General features: G+C 34.1%; 1 protein-coding gene across 2 annotated transcripts in view; it reads left to right on the top strand.

The window, feature by feature from the left end:
- The first annotated feature begins 520 nt into the window (after positions 1-520).
- LOC149808228 (ubiquitin-protein ligase E3C-like) overlaps positions 521-21,757 on the top strand; it is an 81,019-nt gene continuing 59,782 nt past the window's right edge. For both annotated transcript variants that reach the window (XR_016424286.1, XM_089975177.1), the window contains exons 1-6: positions 521-675; positions 6,084-6,137; positions 9,386-9,460; positions 12,562-12,699; positions 18,864-18,976; positions 19,739-19,872. Coding sequence is in view for 1 of the 2 variants with exons in the window: in XM_089975177.1 (XP_089831303.1) it covers positions 610-675; positions 6,084-6,137; positions 9,386-9,460; positions 12,562-12,699; positions 18,864-18,976; positions 19,739-19,872 (580 nt within the window). In the remaining variant the exon portion in view is untranslated. The remainder of the gene's footprint in view (positions 676-6,083; positions 6,138-9,385; positions 9,461-12,561; positions 12,700-18,863; positions 18,977-19,738; positions 19,873-21,757) is intronic.

Here is a 21,757-nt window from a genome sequence, read left to right as displayed (position 1 = left end):
TGTGTCTAAAATGTACGCAGGTTTGTTCCGGAAAGATTTGCATGCAGCACACTTGCACATTTTATTGAACATGTTACATTAGACCCATATATCGTCTATCAGTATCAACATAGATTTGGGGGAGGGGCGGATTTATCGGACTAATATGACTCCTGTGATCGAAGTTTAGTTGATGTGTTTCTTTTCAGAGATAGACTGAGGATAAAAAGAATGTGTGTCACAGATTTTAAAAGGGAATTCAAATACTCAAAGCCTTTATGATTTTGTAAACTGTCAAAACAACTTCAGTTTTTCATCTAAAATTACGTTAGTAGAAAAGAAAACAAAATATTGCCCGTAATTAGTACTTTCCTTTACAAGCAATCGGAATCTTTTTTCAGATCATTCCATAAATGCTTGGGCTATAAGGTGTTCCGATTGCTTTAACCGGAAGTTGTCCTACAATATCAAATGTGAAATAAATTTTGATTAGCTTAAGATAAAACTTACAGCCAATGAAACACTTTGTAACATAAGAAAAACAAATTAATGTTTCAGCTGTTGAAAGGACGGTGTAATGCTGTTTGTATTGATTCAAAATACCTAAAAAATACGTAATTTTTGTCGCAAATGTATAGTTTTGAGGGACACTTTCGGAGGAAGCCTATCCAGTCGCTGAGAGGAGCGAGTAGAAAGGTTAATATTAAACCATATCTATTTTGCCAGCGATAAAAAAATGACATTGCGTTTTCACAATAATATGAATGTTCTAGATTTTGACTACTTAAAAAAACAAGTTTAAATTATTTTTATAGGTTTCATCACTGACTTAAATGAAGTAAATATAGGACTCTTGTCAACTGAGCATATTTATATTCACATCTTCATTATGTATGAACAACTATGCCGTTCATCTGCACCCAGATGCCACACAGTGACACAGTTGTATGAACGAGGTTGGTTTTTTTTCTTCCGAATAATACTGCACGACCTTGGGAGTAAAGTATCATTCGAAAAAAAGTGAGTTCCTATTTTCCCAGACATATGCAGTTACCTTTTTATTATATAGCCTGGAACGCTGTATTATCGCGATACTTAATGCTGTTATCAGTACATATTAAAACTGTTCTGTTATTGCTGCATCGTTAAAAATTGTGAAGTTTGTCTGGCTTTCCCTCTGTCTATTTCTATAAAAAGATATCTGTCAATTCTTATGCATAAATGTAAATGAAACTGACCCAGATTACCATAGGGAAACAACTCTATATTATATTATTATCGCTGTATTTGCCCAACTTCATGATAGTAGCATGCACGTATTATAATAAACATAAATTTCAACTTGCTGATAAGATGACCATGCTTTTTTGCATTGGCTTGATATTTCCACAAAAATGAAAGATCCAATGATTAAACTGAATACACTGATGTCACTTAAGTTGAGATCCACGATAACAACAGTAGAAATTAAAATATAAAAAATTATATAACTTTATCTAGTTTTTAAGCGCAATGTGGGCCAAGAAATCTGTAAATATAAATGAATTTATTATTATTGTCATTATTATTACAGAAATATGACTTATTTAAAAAGTTTATCTATTATTGCTTTCCTATTCATGTGTGATAGGTAAGATCATAAGCAACATTTTGTCAGTTTTGGTCAATATTGGCTACTCTGGAATGAAATTCCAAGCACAACCTTTTAAGTACATGTACATCATATCCTGAATTTGACCTATACTCATCAAACTGCAGACGATACACTGAGTATATTTCATAAGATCAATGTGGATATAATAAGTTTGACAAGGGTTTTGTATACGATAATCAATGGAATCACTTGCACATTACAAAAAGTGATGTTCATTGTCAATGTATAATTAACAAAGATGTTGACATTTTTTGAGGTACTTGTGCTCTGAGGGATTTGTGTCCGTTCTGGCTACAGCTTTACATCTGTAAACAACCGATAGATGGCATGCGCTCAGAATTATTCAGGAAATGTTGTTTGCTGCAATAATACAGCACCCACGATAATATAGCATTGGAGGAGACTCATTTCATTTTCCTACCTATTGCTTAACAATAAAGAAATACACTACAAGAAACAAAGTAATTGACTTTACGCTTTATTTCAAAATAAATTTATAACCATAGATTCATCAATACACAGCAAAAATATTAATGCACATATAGCACCATCCAGCAGCCTTTGAACTTTATTGCATGCTCAACATTAGTTTACAAAATTTCTCATGTTTTGAATGAATGTGTATTGAAAAATCTTTTCCAGCTGGTCTGAAATGGATGGATTTTGTTTTTCTGTTAATTCAACTAAATTCTACTTTTCTGCTTAAGTCCTGGATTTATTGTGTCAGATCATTGCAGTAAGGGGAATACGATTTCATTTGGAAATGTAGTTAAAATTACAGTACAATTTCAGTCTGCATCAGGTTTTCCTTGATATGGGTCATGTCATTTAGATTTGCAGAACTAAGAAAGTACATTTTGAGGAAATTCAAGATGCATAAATGTAACTATATATTTTTTACCATTCTGATCACAAGCTAAAGAATACATATGTATAGATCTATGCCCTGTCACTTGCATGCTTGCTAATGGAGGGACCCCAGCTATGACCTGTATCATACAGTGTACATCTTCTATTGCTAGCCTAACATTGTATCAAAATATTTAAACAGGGAAATTTGCAAGGCAGCTATTGTGTGACAGTCCATTTAGCTAGCAGAAATAATATTTTTTTATTATCTTGGCTTATTGACTTTGATTTGCTTAGTTTCCTACCAAAACCTTAGTTGCATTTTTTCAGGAAATTAGTGTTTTGACTGACTTGTAAAATGGCATGTCTCTGATAGATATGCGATAGCCCTTGGCCTCTGTACGCTTTTCTGTGCTACTTTTATAGACTCTAGAGAGCACTTGTGAACCATTCTGTTTGCTAAAAAGTAGGAATATTTCTCTAAGTAACTGTTTAAATGATCCAAATGGTGTTTTCAGTTACTGCGTCTCTCAGTTGTTGACATTGCAACATTCACATCCATTCATTTGCTTGTTTAAAAGTTTCATTGTGACTCGGTGAACTCATCCATATCGTTAACTTTATGATCTGTACTTTCAAATGGACAAACAAACCTAATAAACCTAAAGCTACTAAATGAGTGTACATTGTTTGTTTACAAAGTAGTTCTTAATACACTATACTATTTTTAGACACCTGTTGTGCACAATGAAAATATATGGATAAATATTGCATGATACTGACAGTGTAAAGTTAACAGAAAAAAATGAGCGTATAATAAATCCAGTTACTGTATGATATGTACTTATTCTTGACTCTCTGCAGAAGCTTTTGGGACTAACAAGAGATCTCCTTTTACAAGAGCTTTAGTAATTGTTTACTGTTAATTTCACTTAGAATAAAGATCATATGCATTCAGCTCACCCTTAAAGGGTCAAACCTCCAGTAATGTTGAAACTGCCACTGTGTGATCAAATGATATTCCTTGCCATGGAAAAAAATATGTTCTTTTGTCTCTTGAAGGATCTTTCATCAGTTATTACAAAAAGAAAGAATGGTGGCATATTAAGGTGCAGTTGATAGTAACACATGATTATTCAGGAAAGGTTATTTCTGCACTGTTATACTAACTTTTAGTTGCTCTTGTCAGGTGCCAAAAATGCAGGTGACAAAAGCATTAAAATTTTTGAGGGTGAATGGAATGCATAATAACCCCAGTAATGAGGAATAGAATGATATAGAATTATCAGTGACCTATCAAAAGAGCTCTTTTTGTCAGAATTCAATATAGGTCACATTGTTGCACAATTGGGACACATGATTTGATAATGGCCACAGAACGTGTTGATGTGGCACAAATGTGAACCAAGTAGATGCAGATTTTGCTTATACCAACACATATGTCAGTGTTTTGTTCCTAATTCTGGTCTTTCCCAGTACTAAAAGAATGACAGCAAGCAATTGGATGACAGGTGTTTCGCCAGACTGGTATTTGTCTCACCACAGTTTAATTACATGAAATGGAAGCTAAGTGCATTTCTCAGTGAACTAAATAGTGACCCATCATACCATTTGGTCATAGGTAACATTGAGTGGGAGATATGCAAAACATACAAAAGAATGAATTGAAATGAGAAACGGATTTTCTCTGACCTAAATGACCCAAAGTTATAAATGGTACTCTATTTGTTGGGTAAAAAGAAAATTCCCTTTCAACAGACCCTCCATCAAATACTAACATATCCTTTCAGGATACTGATGTCTCAATTCATATGAAGTCATACAAAAAGAATTAAAGAGTGAATGGCTGAATAAATCATGATATTCACTGTGGCTTGTTTTTGATAGAGCAAAGAATTTAAAAAATGTAAATTGTGCCTTTCCGTTACATGACACAACATGATGATTAGTTCTCTATTCAGGCACCTTTGTGCATGAGTCACATTTAACAATGAATTGAAAAGCTAAAGCCAAACAGAGACAGAAAAGTAAATGTATTCTGTATGTTTGGATTTCTGCAGGGTTTTTAATTGATTTGCCATGTTGGAATCTCATAATCTCATTAGAATGGCCAGTCTAAATTTGAGAAGATTGAAGGTCCAGGCTGTAATTTTCTGATGCGTACAAAAATATCTGACTAACATTATGGAGAAGGCCTGTAGCTTCAGAATTCTTGAAACATTCACTACATTTTGAATTTAAATGTTTGCAGAAGGTTTTTAGTCTGAAACAAATGCAAAAAAATCTTGTTACTTTTGGACTGGATTATCAAGATTTGGTAGTAAAAGTTATAACTGTAGACTCTCCTATATTTGTTGAATAAAGTATTAAAGTAAAACATTTTAAGGATGATGTTTTATATTAAGAAAGATGATGCATGAATGCCAGCATAAAGCACTTTGGGACAGTTCATGCATGAATGCCAGCATAAAGCACTTTGGGACAGTTCATGCATGAATGCCAGCATGAAGCACTTTGGGACAGTTCATGCATGAATGCCAGCATAAAGCACTTTGGGACAGTTCATGCATGAATGCCAGCATAAAGCACTTTGGGACAGTTCATGCGAAAAAGTTGCCTCATTGCCTGTCATTTTTTTTTGCCCAAAATATGCATAGAAAGCCAAGTTGACTTTGCCTTTTCTAGAGTCAGTGTTTAAACCACCTCTACCCTATTTGACCAATGAATGCTCTGATAGTCCGAATATAGTATAAATTCTTGTTTCTTTTTCTGTTCATTAAGCAGCACAGTTGAGAAATATTATTTTCAAGTATTTATATCCACGTAATGTCAGTTTAATAATTATTATTTCAATATGTTCCAATTGACAAGATTCTCACTGAAAGTTCAAACATGGAGTTGGAAGAAGTGTGTCAGATTCTTGTATTTGAATCCCAGTAACGTGTGAATTATTATGCACTGGAGGTTTGTTGACAGATTGTTAATAAAAGTCAACAAGTTTACTTCATATTTCCTCATGCAAAAGTAGGAATAGAGGGATTATATATCTGTTACCTGTTGATGATATTAATCTATTTTTGATGATTCCATTATTCACAAAAACAGCTGTACAGTGTACAACATTTGTTCTGAAGGAAATCGAGAAAATACTTAATATTTTCATCAAGTTAAATGAATTTTCTTAGGTTTTTATTAGGTTAAAGATTTAGCAGAACAGCGATTTTTAAGTGACTGTTTTGAACATTATCAAATTTTGACCTCTTCACACTCTCTTCCTTTCGATTTTCTCACCTCTTCACTAGCAGTATTCAGGCAGGAAAGAGAATTCACTTAAAAATTTGATTCTGGTGTTGACCCAAAAAATAGTGTGACCAAATGGGGGTAGATTACCCCTCTCTTGAATGCCAGTACTTAGGATTCTGCATTTGTCCACAATACAGGTATACATCCTGTACTGGAAAAGTTTATGGGAACGTTGATAAGAGAAAAAAGAAGTAAAGTATTGCTTTCTGCCCAAGTTGGTACATTCTTTCATTAGGCTGGTATAAGAATGAAAATTAATTGATTTATATAATTGTATGATTTGATTATTCCTTTACAGGAGGAAAAGGATTCTCTCTTACAAAGGGTGCAAGCTGAAAGACAGAAAAGAGAGGTATTTATGGCAACTTCTTGTTTTAATTATTTTGTGAAAAAGGTAGTACAATTATATGAAATTATGTGTGAAACTGTTTTCTGGCTTAGTTTCATAACACAAGCAAATTCTTGGGACATTTACCAAGAGCACCATTTGTGTTCAGCCAATGTATACATTTTGTTATTAGTGGTGAATTATTTATTTTGAACATTTTTACTTTGAAATTGGCAGCCCCGAGTGGTCTAAAATGCTCACCGTTATGGATCACTGCCATCTCACCTCTGGGTTCGAGTCTCGGGTTCAGCCAATGTGGGTATGTGAGAAAACCTGCCAGCAGCTTCTCGTGGGTTGGTGGTTCTTTCCGGGGTTTTCCTGGGTTCTTCCTCCACCGTTAATACTGGCCGCCATGTATAGCCTATCTTGTGCTGACAGATGGCATTAAACCCTACAGCAACAACAACAACAACTTTGAAATGGTCACTTTGTTTCCTTTATATGTACAGGGATCCCTCGCTACCGGGAAATCTGGAAAAAGTCGGGAGAAATGATAATTTTTTTCTCGACCATGAAAAGTCCTGGAATTTTTCAAATATTGATGAAAAGTCGGGAAAAACCTGTCACCAATTGATGCCTGAAACAATCACGTAATTGAGTCATAACTAAACTGATTGTGAGTTAAATTTAACGAGTTCTAGCCAGAATATTCGAAGGGTGCAGAATGGATTATTTGGTTGCTTGCATTAAACATTAATGCTGAGTCAATCCAAACAACCAGTGGATTAGATTCATCTAGTGGACTTTTATTTTCAAAGTCAGCTTGATTTCCGTATCTTTCCTTACACGAAAGTTATGAAAACCAATCTAGCATCAAAAGAGGCCAACATGGTGGTGGCAAAGTGTAGCCACTTACTGGATGGCCTAGCAAACTTTAAACATTTCTAGATCAAGTGATACATGCATGAAATCAATATGAAAATTACCTGTTTTCTCAGAAATTGTGAATATTTAAATCGTAATGTCTTTAATCTGCCGAAAGACAAGATAAAACCATGTCATTGATGAAATGTTACCTGGTGCTCGTGATTTGCATTGCTAGTCGCATGAGTACTGTACACAAATCTAACAAACCACCTTTTCAAATGTTGTAGAGAAAAAAATAAAAAATATTAAATGAAAGTAGTATACTGATTGTAATAAGAAAACAAAAATGAAAGAACACAAAATTCTCCATATTTATATATTCCGAGAACAACTTTTGGAGTATTGTTGTATCATGTGACTACCACATTGATATGATCTCTGCTTGATAAATCAGACTGGCCAGATTGCTGGTTTTTACAAAATGTATCTGACTTTCATTTAATATAATTGAATTTCTATGCAACAACATTATAATAGAGTTTGTTGTTGATATCACATGACTATTGGACTTCCGATGTCCTCATTTGAGATTTGTGAAGTCATGTGACTAGTAATGCAAATGGCGAGTACTGGGTCAGGTTTCATCTATGCTGTAGTTTCGTCCTGTTTGACTGCGGATTAATGACATAATGGTTATAATACTTGCCATTTCTGAGAAAATAAATAATTTTCCTATCAATTTCGTGCAGGCATGAGTCAATATAATAAAAGTTTAACTTTTCTAGGCCCACAGGTAAGCGGCTATCATATGTTGCTAACACACGGTGGTGGCAAATTCCAAACAATTTCGATATGCAGTTGCAATGACCCCACACCCCAAACTAAATGTCCAAATATGAAAAATGGGGTGGGAATATTCGGAGGAAACTCGATTAAAAAACGGACTGCTAATCATTTTATGCCAAATTTGTAGTCCAAATTGTTGAATCTCAGAGATGAAATGAGAAATTGTCGTCCCTTGTATTACCACCATGTCGACCAGTTCTGCACATCGGGTAATTCTGCGCAATTTTTCCCCATAAACAAGACGTTCTAAATACATTACACCCTATTCATTGTTGTTTCTCTTCCACATAATAGCTTACTTTTTTATTATTATAAAATATTGAATTTTATTAACAAATTTTACAAGATCGGTTTACTTGGTTTAATATCGCTTGCCATTTATTGGCATTGTTATGTTAAATTTTGTAAAACTAGCTATAAACCTGATCAAATTGCTCAACTGAACTGCTGACGGAAACAGTCCAAAGTAATATATTTCATTTCTATAGCCCGATGGATAAACATTACATCTTTTCGTGAGTCATGAAAACATGGTGGTGGTATCCCATGTGTCCAAAATTAATATTACTCTGAACAGAATATTGTGGTGACAGTTGCCTCTTTTCAAATAGTAAGCAATGCAGTATTTTATTTTCGTCAATCGGTAAAATTCATTATGCGTTTTGCTTCAGTATTGGAGACGGAAACCTTAGGTGCGCAGAAATGTCCGACAACATTATACTGTATACATTTTAAAAAAACGATATGAGCTCCTGTATCAATACCGGTTTGGGGACTGGTTTAAAGAATTACAAGAAGACTAGTTGATTTTACAGAAAATTCAGTCCTTGTTTAAACAACGGTATATAATTTTGAAGGTCTTTTGTCAAAATTTAAATTAACCCTTTTGAAAATGTTTTTTAAATGATGGATTTTTAACCAGATTGTCCTAAGGAGATTAGGTTGTTTGAAAAATTTTGTTTGGGATTTTATTGGCATAGCTAAATTCAGGGTTAAACACTTTTCATTACAAGCCAAGATTCTAATTATTTGCATTAATTTTCTTCCATACTGTAATAGGAAATGTTACTTTTTATGAGATGCATATATATTTTACTATAGAATTCTTTAGAGTTAAAGGTTTGAAAGGAAACAAAACATAATTTATATTCATTATGTTGTTCTCATTTAGCAACATTATGCAGCAAAATAAAGTTAGAAATTTTATTCTGTACATTGAAATGACTTCACGTGCCAATTTATAGGAATATAATCAAACTTGTTTCGTGTGATACATTTTGTAGTTTTGTACATGATCATCTTTTCTGACTTTGATGCTTTTGGAGAGTCTTGAAAGAGAAACGTCCTTAGATTTAGAAAATGCATGTTTTATAATCTAAAATGTTCTTTAGTTCCTTTCAGTAATGGTCATATGTGAATCTTGAAAAAAGTAATTTCATCCTGGAAATGACCTGGAAATTTATCTTTAGAAAAGCATGGACACCATGTATATGTAACGTGATATGTAGTGAAACTCTTGTGTTAATATTCAATTCATTTTGATTGGTTTAATTCTGCAGGATCAAAGAGTGAGAAACGAATCTGCTGTCAAAATTCAGAAATTCTACAGAGGTTATAGAGAAAGGAAAAGACAGGTTTGTATCAAATTAAGACGACTAAGAAACACAGTGTTGAATTGTGCATGCCTACTTCCTTCAGTTTAAATTCATTCTCCTGTTTTAATATTTCAGCAGAATAACATATATATTTAGTACTAAGAATTTTTGTATGATTGGACATGATTTACATTTTTGTGTGATTTGACAGGGTGTACATTTTTGTTTGATTGGACAGGGTGTACATTTTTATGATTTGACAGGATGTACATTTTTGTATGATTGGACAGGGTGTAATTTTTTTGTATGATTTGACAGGACGTAAATTTTTGTATGATTGGACAGGGTGTACATTTTTGTATTATTGAAGAGGGTTTCCGCTTTCAAGAGACATCCATACTTGTTATATAAATGCATGATTTCTTGTTGAATACACATGGAGATTATTATCGTGGAGAAATGTGGACAAGCTGGCTTCATAATTAAAGTTTTGGCACAAGTAGCTGCCCATTTTCTTACAGTTTTTCTTTTGTGCCATGAAAATGTTCATATCCTGTGATTTTGTAGAAAATCTGTCCATTCATGAGCCTCTTTCCTCTTTATTAAAGTAATATCTGGAAAACAGTTGTCACAGTCTTATATGAAACATTTTCAGTTTTTGGGTTCAATAGAAGTTTTATATATGATTTAGAATTGCAAGTTTTAGGGCTTTTGATGATTCTAGGAGAGGATTGGTGTGACACAGCATCACACAAGAATCAGGTTTACCATGCCATTGGTTTTATTAATTCTGTTTTTCCATTATCTGATAAGTCATGTTGATAGTTCTCGAACTTCATTTGGGTAGCAAATGGTTTTATAGGTGAGAGGGTACACCTTCAACTGCAGCAGGGGTTCAAGTATGGGTGACATCCACTCATACTAATGAGGTGATCTTCCATCAGATTGGCTGGCTTGTGATCACTGTAGAGGTAATATTCTTGATCAGATTTATGATCGCTTTAACCACAGAGCTAATGCAGCACTCTTGGGTAGGTATCTCAATGGCTTCAAAGTTTGGATAAGGACAAATCCAATAATAATAATCTGTGCTAACTGTATTGATTAACTCTCCTTATAGTGCCAAGTTAAGTCTGTGTATGTATTTGAAGTATGCGGCTATAACCAGTTTCCAAGTTTTTAGTTGGTTCTAGTCCCCTGGGGTCGGGAGAGACCCAGGGAAGAGTGCAAGTTGTACAAATAACATGCCCTGTTTATTTGATAGTGATCATTCACACGGAGCCCAGGAAAGAAAATAAATTATGCCAACATCGTTAGACAATGTAGCATCTGTGTGCACCAAACTTATCTTTTATGTCTAGAGTTTCAGTATGTGTGTAAATTTGTATTCACAGGTTGATATGTCAGTTGAACAGTATTGGGCACACATCGACCTCTTGTTTGTTTATAAAACAATTTTTCGTGATTACTGTCAAGGTCTGGATCAATCTAATCCTCAGAAACCAATCTGTTTGTCTAGATTCGATGATTCTGTCTGTAAAGACAGCGGCAGCCATTTTCATTTGGGGATTACCATTGTTCTTTTAAACCATACTAGTTATTTGGATTCATTTTTGATGCAGAAGCATGTGCTATGATGTCATGGAAACTTCCAGAGAGCCTGCTTCACCAGAGGGAATATTTCCATTAGGTGATGCTATGAATTAACCATGCAAAAGGGTGCATCTTTAAGAGCTTGTATGGATGTATGGCATGGGTGTCGAAACTTGCATAGAAATGGGTAGAGGCACGGAAAGGTGCATGCATTGAAACAAGGTTGGGGCATCCATGTGCATTTTTATGTGAGTATAGGTTAAAAGACTTTGATCAAATTTGACTGCAAGTATGGAAGCATGATTGTCTGATTGATATGGATGATGATGTTACACCGTCAAATGACTGTTATTACTGATAGTGGAAAAAAATATTATACAGTTTAACATTGAAAAAGACACAGAACAGAATTTGACCAAATTCGTCACAAGGCATTGCGTGTCTGTTCAGTATTTGACAGGTGATGTTGATGTGTCATGAAGATACAAAAACTAGAGAAACCTTGAAGCCATTGTTTTGATAACCTATGCAGTCAGTAGCATTGGAAGAAATTCAGAGGAAAAGCTTCTGCTGACCCAGATTTTTCTGCCAACTGCTCTTGCATTCATTTATTAGGCAGGCATCAGCCAGATGAGTGGTAGTTGTCCAAGGCACTTGGACAATGGATTTCTGTATACATAAATGTTCTTGCATTCAGTTATTAGGCAGGCATCAGCCAGATGAGGGGTAGTTGTCCAAGGCACTTGGACAATGGATTTCTATATACATAAATGTTCTTGCATTCAGTTATTAGGCAGGCATCAGCCAGATGAGGGGTAGTTGTCCAAGGCACTTGGACAATGGATTTCTGTATACATAAATGTTCTTGCATTCAGTTATTAGGCAGGCATCAGCCAGATGAGTGGTAGTTGTCCAAGGCACTTGGACAATGGATTTCTGTATACATAAATGTTCTTGCATTCAGTTATTAGGCAGGCATCAGCCAGATGAGTGGTAGTTGTCCTTGGAACTTGGACAATAGATTTCTGTATACATAAATGTTCTTGCATTCAGTTATTAGGCAGGCATCAGCCAGATGAGGGGTAGTTGTCCAAGGCACTTGGACAATGGATTTCTGTATACATAAATTTCATATTATTTATTTTGTGGGGTTTTGTTTGCTTGTTTTTTATTCTGTTGCAGTTTGAAGTACTTTATTCACCTTTGAACAATAGCAATCACTGCTGAATTAGCAGAATGATATACTATTGAATTCGTTATGAACTAGAATTTTGTTTTATTGTTTTTTCTTCAAATCTATATATTACTAAAAAAAAGTAACCAAATTAAATGAATTGTGTCGTACAGATGTTAATATCAATTTACTACACGAAGTAAGTAGGCAGACAACTGGCCTAAATCCTTATTACAACACTTAGGTAGACAAGTCGTCTAATTCCCTTTGTTTACAGCAAGTAGGCTTTTACAACAAATCAAATTTTTAATACCTTGGTTTGTTCTTGATGGTTTGGATTGTAATATTTGTATACGAATTGCTATGTTTTTAGAATGACTTGCTGCGAAATAATTTTGATGCCTGTGTACAAGCAATGCAAAGAGAGAGCCAGGTGGATGTTGCAAAGTTATACAGTCTGTCAGTGAAACTGTGTCACTTCTACAACGATAGTGAAGATGGAACCAGGATGGTAAGACATTTTTTAGGTCATTAGAAATCCATAGTGTCAGGTTTGAAATCATATTGGTTGATATTGGCTGGTAATATATATTGTCATCTATTATTTTGTATAATTGCAGGACAGAGGAAAAATATTTATCAGGTGCTCATTCCAAGGATGAGTTGAGATGCAAGAGTTTCTTCTCCCTGTCCTAATTAAACTCACAACAGTATACTTCTCCACTGCACTCCTTTTGCTTTTACTAAAGAATGACATATATGCATGACACTGAAATGGTTCAGAACCATACAGATATTATATTCTAATACATGGCTCCTTGGATAAATATATAATAAGATAGAATGTTTGTAACTTGAGAAATTGAGATAGCAATTCTTAGTGGCATTTCAGTGTAACCTTTCAGTAATCTTAATTTTCCTTATCAGCAAGTTATCACACATCTTTATGAGTTAGATATGGGAGATTTTAAGCGACAGAGAATGTCAGCTTGTGATTTTGGTCTGGTCAGACATTGTTACTCTTGTCCAAGATCACTAATATTTTCAAGACTGTGTAGCTTTGTTAAAATAATGTCAAGCCAAAATAAGATGCCATCTTTATGCAAGTATGTTACTACTTTTCACATGAAAAATGTCAGTAACTTTCATTTGAAAGGAGAGTTTCAGATGTCTCTGTTTCTAACATCTAAATGATTCATTTGATAAGACCTCATTGCTAGAGTGCTGTAAAAAGGAAGGTTGCTGATTGGCCAAAAGAATTGGAACATTTCTTTGTTATTGTTTCAACTAGATTTAAACCAGTCAGTTGTTTTCTCACCCATGCGACAGAAATCTAGCTGTTTTGCTAACCTTACTTTTCTTATTTAAGTCTAGTCATCTCAGACCTATCTTCTCAGTCAAGGTGTCTACGCGTTCCGAACTACTTTTAAAAAAAGAAATCTTTATTGTCATCTGCTGTGCCTGATGTAATTGTTCTAAAATCAAACAACAACAAATATATAACAAAAACATAGTAACTTAAGGTCAATCTTTATTTGAGAACGCACCATACAAAAACATTTCGATAAAGACAAAGACACACACGCATATGATGTTGAGCTCTTTGGTATTATGCTAGTTTGTTCTGAGCAGCATGGTCAATTTTATTCTATATGCAGGCCTAGCTCAGTACATTTTCAGGTCAGTGTCATAAAATGTAGCTAAAGCTACCTATTTTTAAACACTTATGTGAAACAGATTTTATACTGTTAGCTACATTTAATGATGTGGACCTGAAATTTGTCTGTGCTACAGATACAATAAATGTCTCATTGCTGTATGAAATGAACTATGACAGAAAACACTGATCCATACACAGACTATAGACCTATACACTTCATGGCCTCCCAGCTCTCTTAACAACTATGGGAAACTTGGTAACCGCCAGAAATTTGTTATGTCAAACATGCTATATTCTAATTTTGTTAAGCAATTCCATTGTGCCCCAGATGAACCAAAAATATACCTACAATATTTAATGACAAATATTGCTCTTACCAGCCAGAAGGAATCATTTATCCATCAACACATTAATCCATAAGCAAATTGCACTGTAGCACTTGCCATATTTCCAAGACAGAAAAATAAAAAATAAATTTTCAAAGAATCCGTGAACTTGAAAATTTAGCATATGGTTATCCACTAGGGTCCGTATTTGGAGGGTCATTTATACACGGAGGTAATTTTACAATCAGTATTAAGGACAACACAAGTATGTCACAAACAGTTTCACCTCCTCCAAAGAAAATGAGAGCTATATACGATAGTGACACAGATCACTATTTACCCATGAATAATCTAATGCAACATGTCTCTTTTTATTAAAGCTAGTACTAAGTATAACTACAGTAGAGCTGAGTACCCAGTATCATTATATTATTTACAATATAACTTTTCAAAATTGGAGCTGATGAAAATGAAACAGTTTCTTGTAATAAATATTAATTATTTATTGTCAATTTCATATAACGTCCATATATTAAATGTGATAATATCTCATTACTATGCGATGTTTTATGTTATTTTTATTTGCTCACACATATAAGCTGTGTAATTAGGATGCAACGGTCACACCACAGCCCTGATTAACATATTTTCATTAATGAGCCACATGTAAACATTTGCACGTGAACTATATTACACGAGTGAAGAGTTCTTTTTACATTAAAGGAAAATATTGGGTGAGAAAAATAATCTACATTGGGGTTTTGACTGAGACAAGGACATCCCAGTTGCGGGGTTACATTATATGTCTCCCCACTCAGCAAGCTTCATGGGGAGACAAATAATGTAACCCCTTGACTGGGATTTCCTTGTCTCCATCCAAACCCCAACATAGATTCTATATGTCTCAACATTCTATGTTTTATAACGTTACAACAGCACACATTGTTTGAAAGTTGGTGGGAATCAGCTGTGACTTAAAATACTGGCAACATTTTTTTTGTAAAAAGAAGTTACAGTGTTACAATATATCTGCTACCATCTTCCCTTTGCTATCACATTCTGTCAATAAAGCTTCAGTCTTGAAAATATTGGTTACCTGGGGCAACTGTAACATTGCCTGAAAAGTCAACAAAATCACATAAATTTTGACATTCTCTGTCTCTTAACTTCTCATAGGTTTGACTCTTGGTGATAGCTCCTTGAAATGAAAACATTCAAAATGATGATAAATTATAGAAAAGTGTCAGTGTAAATGTAAACACCATTAAGAAATCAATGGCAATGTGTGATACTTCAAATTATAGAAAAGTGTCAGTGTAAATGTAAACACCATTAAGAAATCAGTGGCAGTGTGTGATACTTCAAATTCTTCAAATGGTAGAAAAGTGTCAGTGTAAATGTAAACACCATTAAGAAATCAATGGCAATGTGTGATACTTCAAATTATAGAAAAGTGTCAGTGTAAATGTAAACATCATTAAGAAATCAATGGCAGTGTATGATACTTCAAATTCTTCAAATGGTAGAAAAGTGTCAGTGTAAATGTAAACACCATTAAGAAATCAATGGCAATGTGTGATACTTCAGATTATAGAAAAGTGTCAGTGTAAATGTAAACACCATTAAGAAATCAATGGCAGTGTATGATACTTCAAATTCTTCAAATGGTAGAAAAGTGTCAGTGTAAATGTAAACACCATTAAGAAATAAATGGCAATGTGTGATACTTCAAATTATAGAAAAGTGTCAGTGTAAATGTAAACACCATTAAGAAATCAATGGCAATGTGTGATACTTCAAATTATAGAAAAGTGTCAGTGTAAATGTAAACACCATTAAGAAATCAATGGCAGTGTGTGATACTTCAGATTATAGAAAAGTGTCAGTGTAAATGTAAACACCATTAAGAAATCAATGGCAGTGTGAGATACTTCAAATTCTTGAAATGGTAGAAAAGTGTCAGTGTAAATGTAAACACCATTAAGAAATCAGTGGCAATGTGTGATACTTCAAATTATAGAAAAGTGTCAGTGTAAATGAAAACACCATTAAGAAATCAATGGCAATGTGTGATACTTCAAATTATAGAAAAGTTTCAGTGTAAATGCAAACACCATTAAAAAATCAATGGCAGTGTGTGATACTTCATCATTATACATTCCTAATAGTTATCCATTTAATATCAAGCCTACACTGAGTAACTATAAAAGAGAATGAAGTCATTTCCTTTGCAAACTTATTGACTGACAAAAATGGGCAAAATAGGCAGAGGTTTCTTTTAATTAATGCTCTCCAGGTGTTGAATGATGTTGAATTTTGATGCTTGTTAAGGGTAGATAATACAATCATCTATTCTCAAGGTGTGAATTGGCATCAACTTGGCCCATTGATGATTACGTAGTAAAGTTTTCTGTGGCCCAGTCAATTTTAACCTGGTTGTGAGAAGAGGACGTGTGTTTTTTTTTAACCCTGTCTTGTGTGTTAATGCACACTGTCATGGGGTGGTAATACACTTTATCGTCTCTTTCAACATGCTTCTTGGCAGGTAGCCACTCTACAACTTTGGAAAACTGTTCTAGTCTTCTTGGGTACCAAGGGATGGGACCAAAGTAGATCTGTTGTTTTGTACTTAAGAATGATTCTGAGTGAATATTTACTTTGATTGAATAGGAGTAATATAGTTTTTAGATTAAACACTGGGGGTACTTTTGTGGGTTGCAATCAACACTTTTCTTACTGTGCTAAACCTAGAGAATATGTTTTAATAAAGCTAAATTGTTCTGTCATAAAGTTCTGTCTCAAAATCCATTATTAACACTGACCATGCAGAGAAATTTTATTCAGTAAATATAGCAATGACTAAAGTCAGATATTTCGTTTATGAGTTCATCCCACTTTTATACAGTTCTTCTGAAATAAAATTAATATCACTGGCAAAACCAGTGATACTGACAATTGTTAGTATAAGCATAGTATATATTTATTTATATATTCTGGGTTATCTACTTGAATTGTTAGAAAGGTTTGACACATCTCCCAAAAACATCATCATTCTCTTTTCTTTTGTTGTAATATGAGCAGAGTTTTAAGAAAATATGCCGTACATTTAAGTTTTGAGAGAATATGCCATATATTAAAATTTTTTGTCGTTATACTCTACAAGTTCCACAGGGTCAAAAGATTGTAGTAACAATTATTTTGTTTGACATTTTGAAGTGCTGATATTTCCATTTGGCTATGAAAGCAGATGGTGTGCAGCATTATTCCAGGCAGATGAAAATATGTTACTGGCCTAGTTTATAAGCCCCCGATCAGCACTCAAAACTGATGGCTAACTTGTTTGTCTGTCTTTTATCACCTGTGTTCATCCTTTTATGACTAGCTATCATTTGTATAATGGCATGCATAACATACAAGTCAGTGCACGTGAAATACCCAGGAATCAGCTCACTGAAGTTTGTGCATATTCTTAGGACTGCTGCTGTTGAAATCAAAACTTGTTGCAGGATTTTAGGAATGTTGCTTCCCAGAAGTAGCTTTTAAATGCCTGCCATAAGATGGACATATTATGTTACAATGTCCATCCATAACCAGTTTTGTTTAGTTGTCTGCCATTTACATTTACAAAACGTTGTGGATAGTTTGCCTTGGGGTTCAAAAGAAACCTCTAAGTTTCAGGCCCAAAAGTACAGAGGTCAGTGTCAGTGCATAGGGTAAGGAAGTACCTTGTGGATTTCAGGGTTAAATAGTCATAGGTCAGGATCAGTGAGACTAAAAGAAGAAAAATGGTTTCCACACAATAACTTAAGATTCCAGACTTCTGGATGACTTGCATTTGGTGTAAGGAAGAGCCCTGTTGATTTTATTCGGTGATAGGTTACACTTGCTGTGACAGAAAGAAGATAAATGAAGTCCAGTTCCAAGTTTATATGCCATATGTACTCATGTACAAGTTAGATCAAACTGCATACACACAGATCCGTCATCACAAAATGTGCCAGCAGATCTGGGTCTATATAGTTTTTTCGAAGCAGTCAGTAGAACAAATAACATAGACCCCGATCTGCTGGCACATTATATGATGGCAGATTTTGGGTTAATGTTTTTTGCAGTTGGACTTGGCCTATGTGCAGATTCGTATAGTGTACCAATGCTATCACTTTTTTATGTTTAGTATTAAATCAGCACAAGTCATGTTGGTGGAGCAATGGTTAGTAGTGGTCAGCTTGCTGGACTTGTGACTTAAAAAGATGTGGTTTGAATCATACCATCGGACCAGCCAGGGTCAGCTACTGTGCTGTGTCCTTGGGCAAGGCACTTTGCTCCATTTGCCTCCACATTAAATAAACTACTTGTGTTGCTGTTACATAAGGTACCAAAAATCAAACCAGACAAGTCATGTTGCATTTTCTGAAAATAGTGTTACACATATTTGAATAATTTTTGGTGCAAGTGACTTTTCCAGACAGTCAAATCATACCATACAAAAAAATGTTACTGATTTTCTTAAGGAATAAATTAGTATGCAATTAAAGCTATTGGTTGAATTAACAAATTTGGTGTTGTAATTAGCTCTATTAAACAATAACCTGCTGTAAGGGGCCTGTCCTCTTAGATTACAATGATGCCTGCCAAAATCAAGTTTGACAGTAATCACAAATTATAATTATCAATTTGTATTGATTTAAGGTCTGGCTGTGTCAGCAGTTAATCAAACAGAAAACACAATACATACAAGAGCTGAACAAATTGCCATACAAGGGTCTACAACAGAGAAAGCACCTGCTCTACCTGTGTTTAAGGTAAATACATATATGCTGTAGCACATGCATAAGTTATCATTTGTTGGGGCATTTCGTGTTATGTTTCAAATAGACCATTTGCCTAGTACCAGCTGAATACAAAGTAATTGCAAGAATTAATTACCTTCTTTTGTGAATGATAGGAGGACAAACAGTTCATTTTCCTCCTTGACAGAACAGATTTCTTGCTCACATCTTCACAAAAAAACAGTAATAATTTAGATTAAAAGCTTCTAAATGTTATTTAGATGGTATAAATATAATGTCTTCAAATTTTTAAAGTGTCATATAAAGTTTAACCCTTACAATTACTGTTATATTTATATGACTGAAGGAAGGAAATAAGAGATTTCTCCTACTGGATGAAAATAAGAATGTTCACAAGAACCATAATTCTTGTAATTGGCAATCATCTACTATAGCATGTTGGAACTATGGAAATAACTGTAAGTTGTGGGTTAAATATTAGAGTAACAGAAGCAAATCTATTTACTTTTTGTAGATATCTAAGACAGATCTTGCCTTTAATATACTATATTTGCACTTTAGAATATAATATTATTTTTCAATTCCATTAGACATTAATGGATAGTACTTTTAATAATAAGGAACTAAACTTGTCTCACCTCACTCGAGCTTGATTGGAGTCATCAGTGTTAAAAGCTGTTTTAGTAGAAACAAAACTCCCAAGGTGAGCTTGATAAAGTTAGTTACCTTAAATATTAAGAGTTTCTAACAAGTTGTATATATTTATACATACAGGTATTTGTCAAGTATTGCTCAGAGCTCCCAGCCAATAGCCATTCCCATGAGGATACTGGAACTGTTCACCATGACTGGCTCTTACCAGGATGTTTCCATTCTGAAATCAACATGGTGGCACCTGGTGGAGAATGGTACATATAGTATAAACTTAAATGCCCCCCCCAAAAAAACCCAAAAAAACCCAAAAGGCATGATACGAGATGAGTAGCTTTGAAACAAGCCAGGTGAAACTGCATTTTGCAAAGCCACTTATGCATTTTGTATTATAGTCCAAGAACTTTATTATATGACACTAATGATTATTTGTATGAATATTCCTATAACTGAAAATAATTGCAGTGACAGATTGGTATTGATGTAGACATGCCTGTTTAATTCAGGGTCCATAGTGGACCTTGAAAAGCCTGAAAATGAATTTGTCTCACAAGGCTTTGAAAACACCTTGAAAATTCAAAAATATTGTCTGGGTACCTTGAAAAGCCTTGATTTTCTTGAAACCAAAAGCACTTAATAGTTTTCATTGTACAGATTTACAACAACAAAAAAAATTCACAAAAGATCTCTTGCTAAATTTGTGACAGAACGGAAATCTCTACAACTGGCTACTGCACAGTCATACATTTTGAACTTCTGATTGTATGAAGGCCAGATGATGCCATATTTTAAATTTGAATGATTTGTTCGCTTCTAAATGGCTGGCTGACAATTCCAACTTAAGTGACTAGACACAGAAAAATATAAAGTTTGGATTATGAGATCTTTTTCAGAGAGCTTTGCAAAATGCCAATTATGCCAGAAGGATATTGATTTGCTTGCAGTGGGAGAGTGTTCTGTGGTCACATGCAGCTAAAAAAAACACCACACTAAGCTCTCGTTTTGACAAAATATGTATGCCTGTGAACACAGAGATTCAAGTTTAAATTAGAAACTGTAAAGAGTCTTAATTATGAAATTAGTTAGATCCAATTTTTTTAAGTTTGATTGAGTGGAAATAGGACAGACAAAAATTGCAATGAACACAATAAATCTAAAAATATAGAAAACAGCCACGCTGAGAGAAATATTAATATATCTAATATGAAATATTTTAAAATATCCATATGCTGTCTTTAAATAAGTGATAATATATTTTAAAAAATCTTTGTTCCCCTTTTCTATGGGGGTGGGTGAAGAAGAAAGGCAGGTACTGAAAAGACATTGACAGCTGCTGCTGATGACTATACATTGAAAGCATGGACCCATAGGAAAATTTCCTTTATCATGACATCGAATAGTTTGAGGAAAAGTGTCAAGGACAAAATTGCTAAACTCTGAGCTGCTGAAAAAATTTTGATTATGAGCTGCAGGAACTGAAAAATTCACTCTAAAATATTTTGGACTTTGTAAATAGTGTAGTGTAGTCAAAGTAAAATGAGCATTGTGCTGTGACTGTACATTATCTTAATGCCCAGATACAGGATGTTTAAGAGGAAATTAAATCAGTGATCATAATCTTGACTTTCTTGATTTGTGATTTTAAAAGAACATAAATTCACAAGAAATTTTCCTTGTATATTTATAGTAAGTATTAACTTGTGTTTACATATAGTTTCATTTATGTTTCCTTTCAAATTAATGTAACACTACACCTTGAAAAACTATGAAAATTTTGAAAGAAATATGCTACTAACCCTGTTATATGATTAGTTGTTTTATATTTGACCTTCTCATAAAGAGACAAATGCAGTTGCCATAGTTACAGAATAGTGAAATATGATCTGCATATGTAAAGAGAATATGCAGCTTCTAAAGGGAATTGATTACTTTGGCCAGTCCAGTTCGATAAAGGGGACATTTGAATTGATTACTTTGGCCAGTCCAGTTCGATAAAGGGGACATTTGAATTGATTACTTTGGCCAGTCAAGTTCGACACACTTTATAGTAAGGATGAAACATTTTTTAAAACGTTCCTGTATTTTACTCAGTTTAGCTGTCATGAGAAGTTAGTGGGAAAATTAGTCATGTGGACCGCCATG

Source organism: Sinohyriopsis cumingii, chromosome 1 (assembly GCF_028554795.1).
Source record: "Sinohyriopsis cumingii isolate HCF-2022 chromosome 1, ASM2855479v2, whole genome shotgun sequence".
NCBI classification, from domain to species: Eukaryota; Metazoa; Mollusca; class Bivalvia; order Unionida; family Unionidae; genus Sinohyriopsis; species Sinohyriopsis cumingii.
This window is presented reverse-complemented; position numbering and strand designations above follow the sequence as displayed.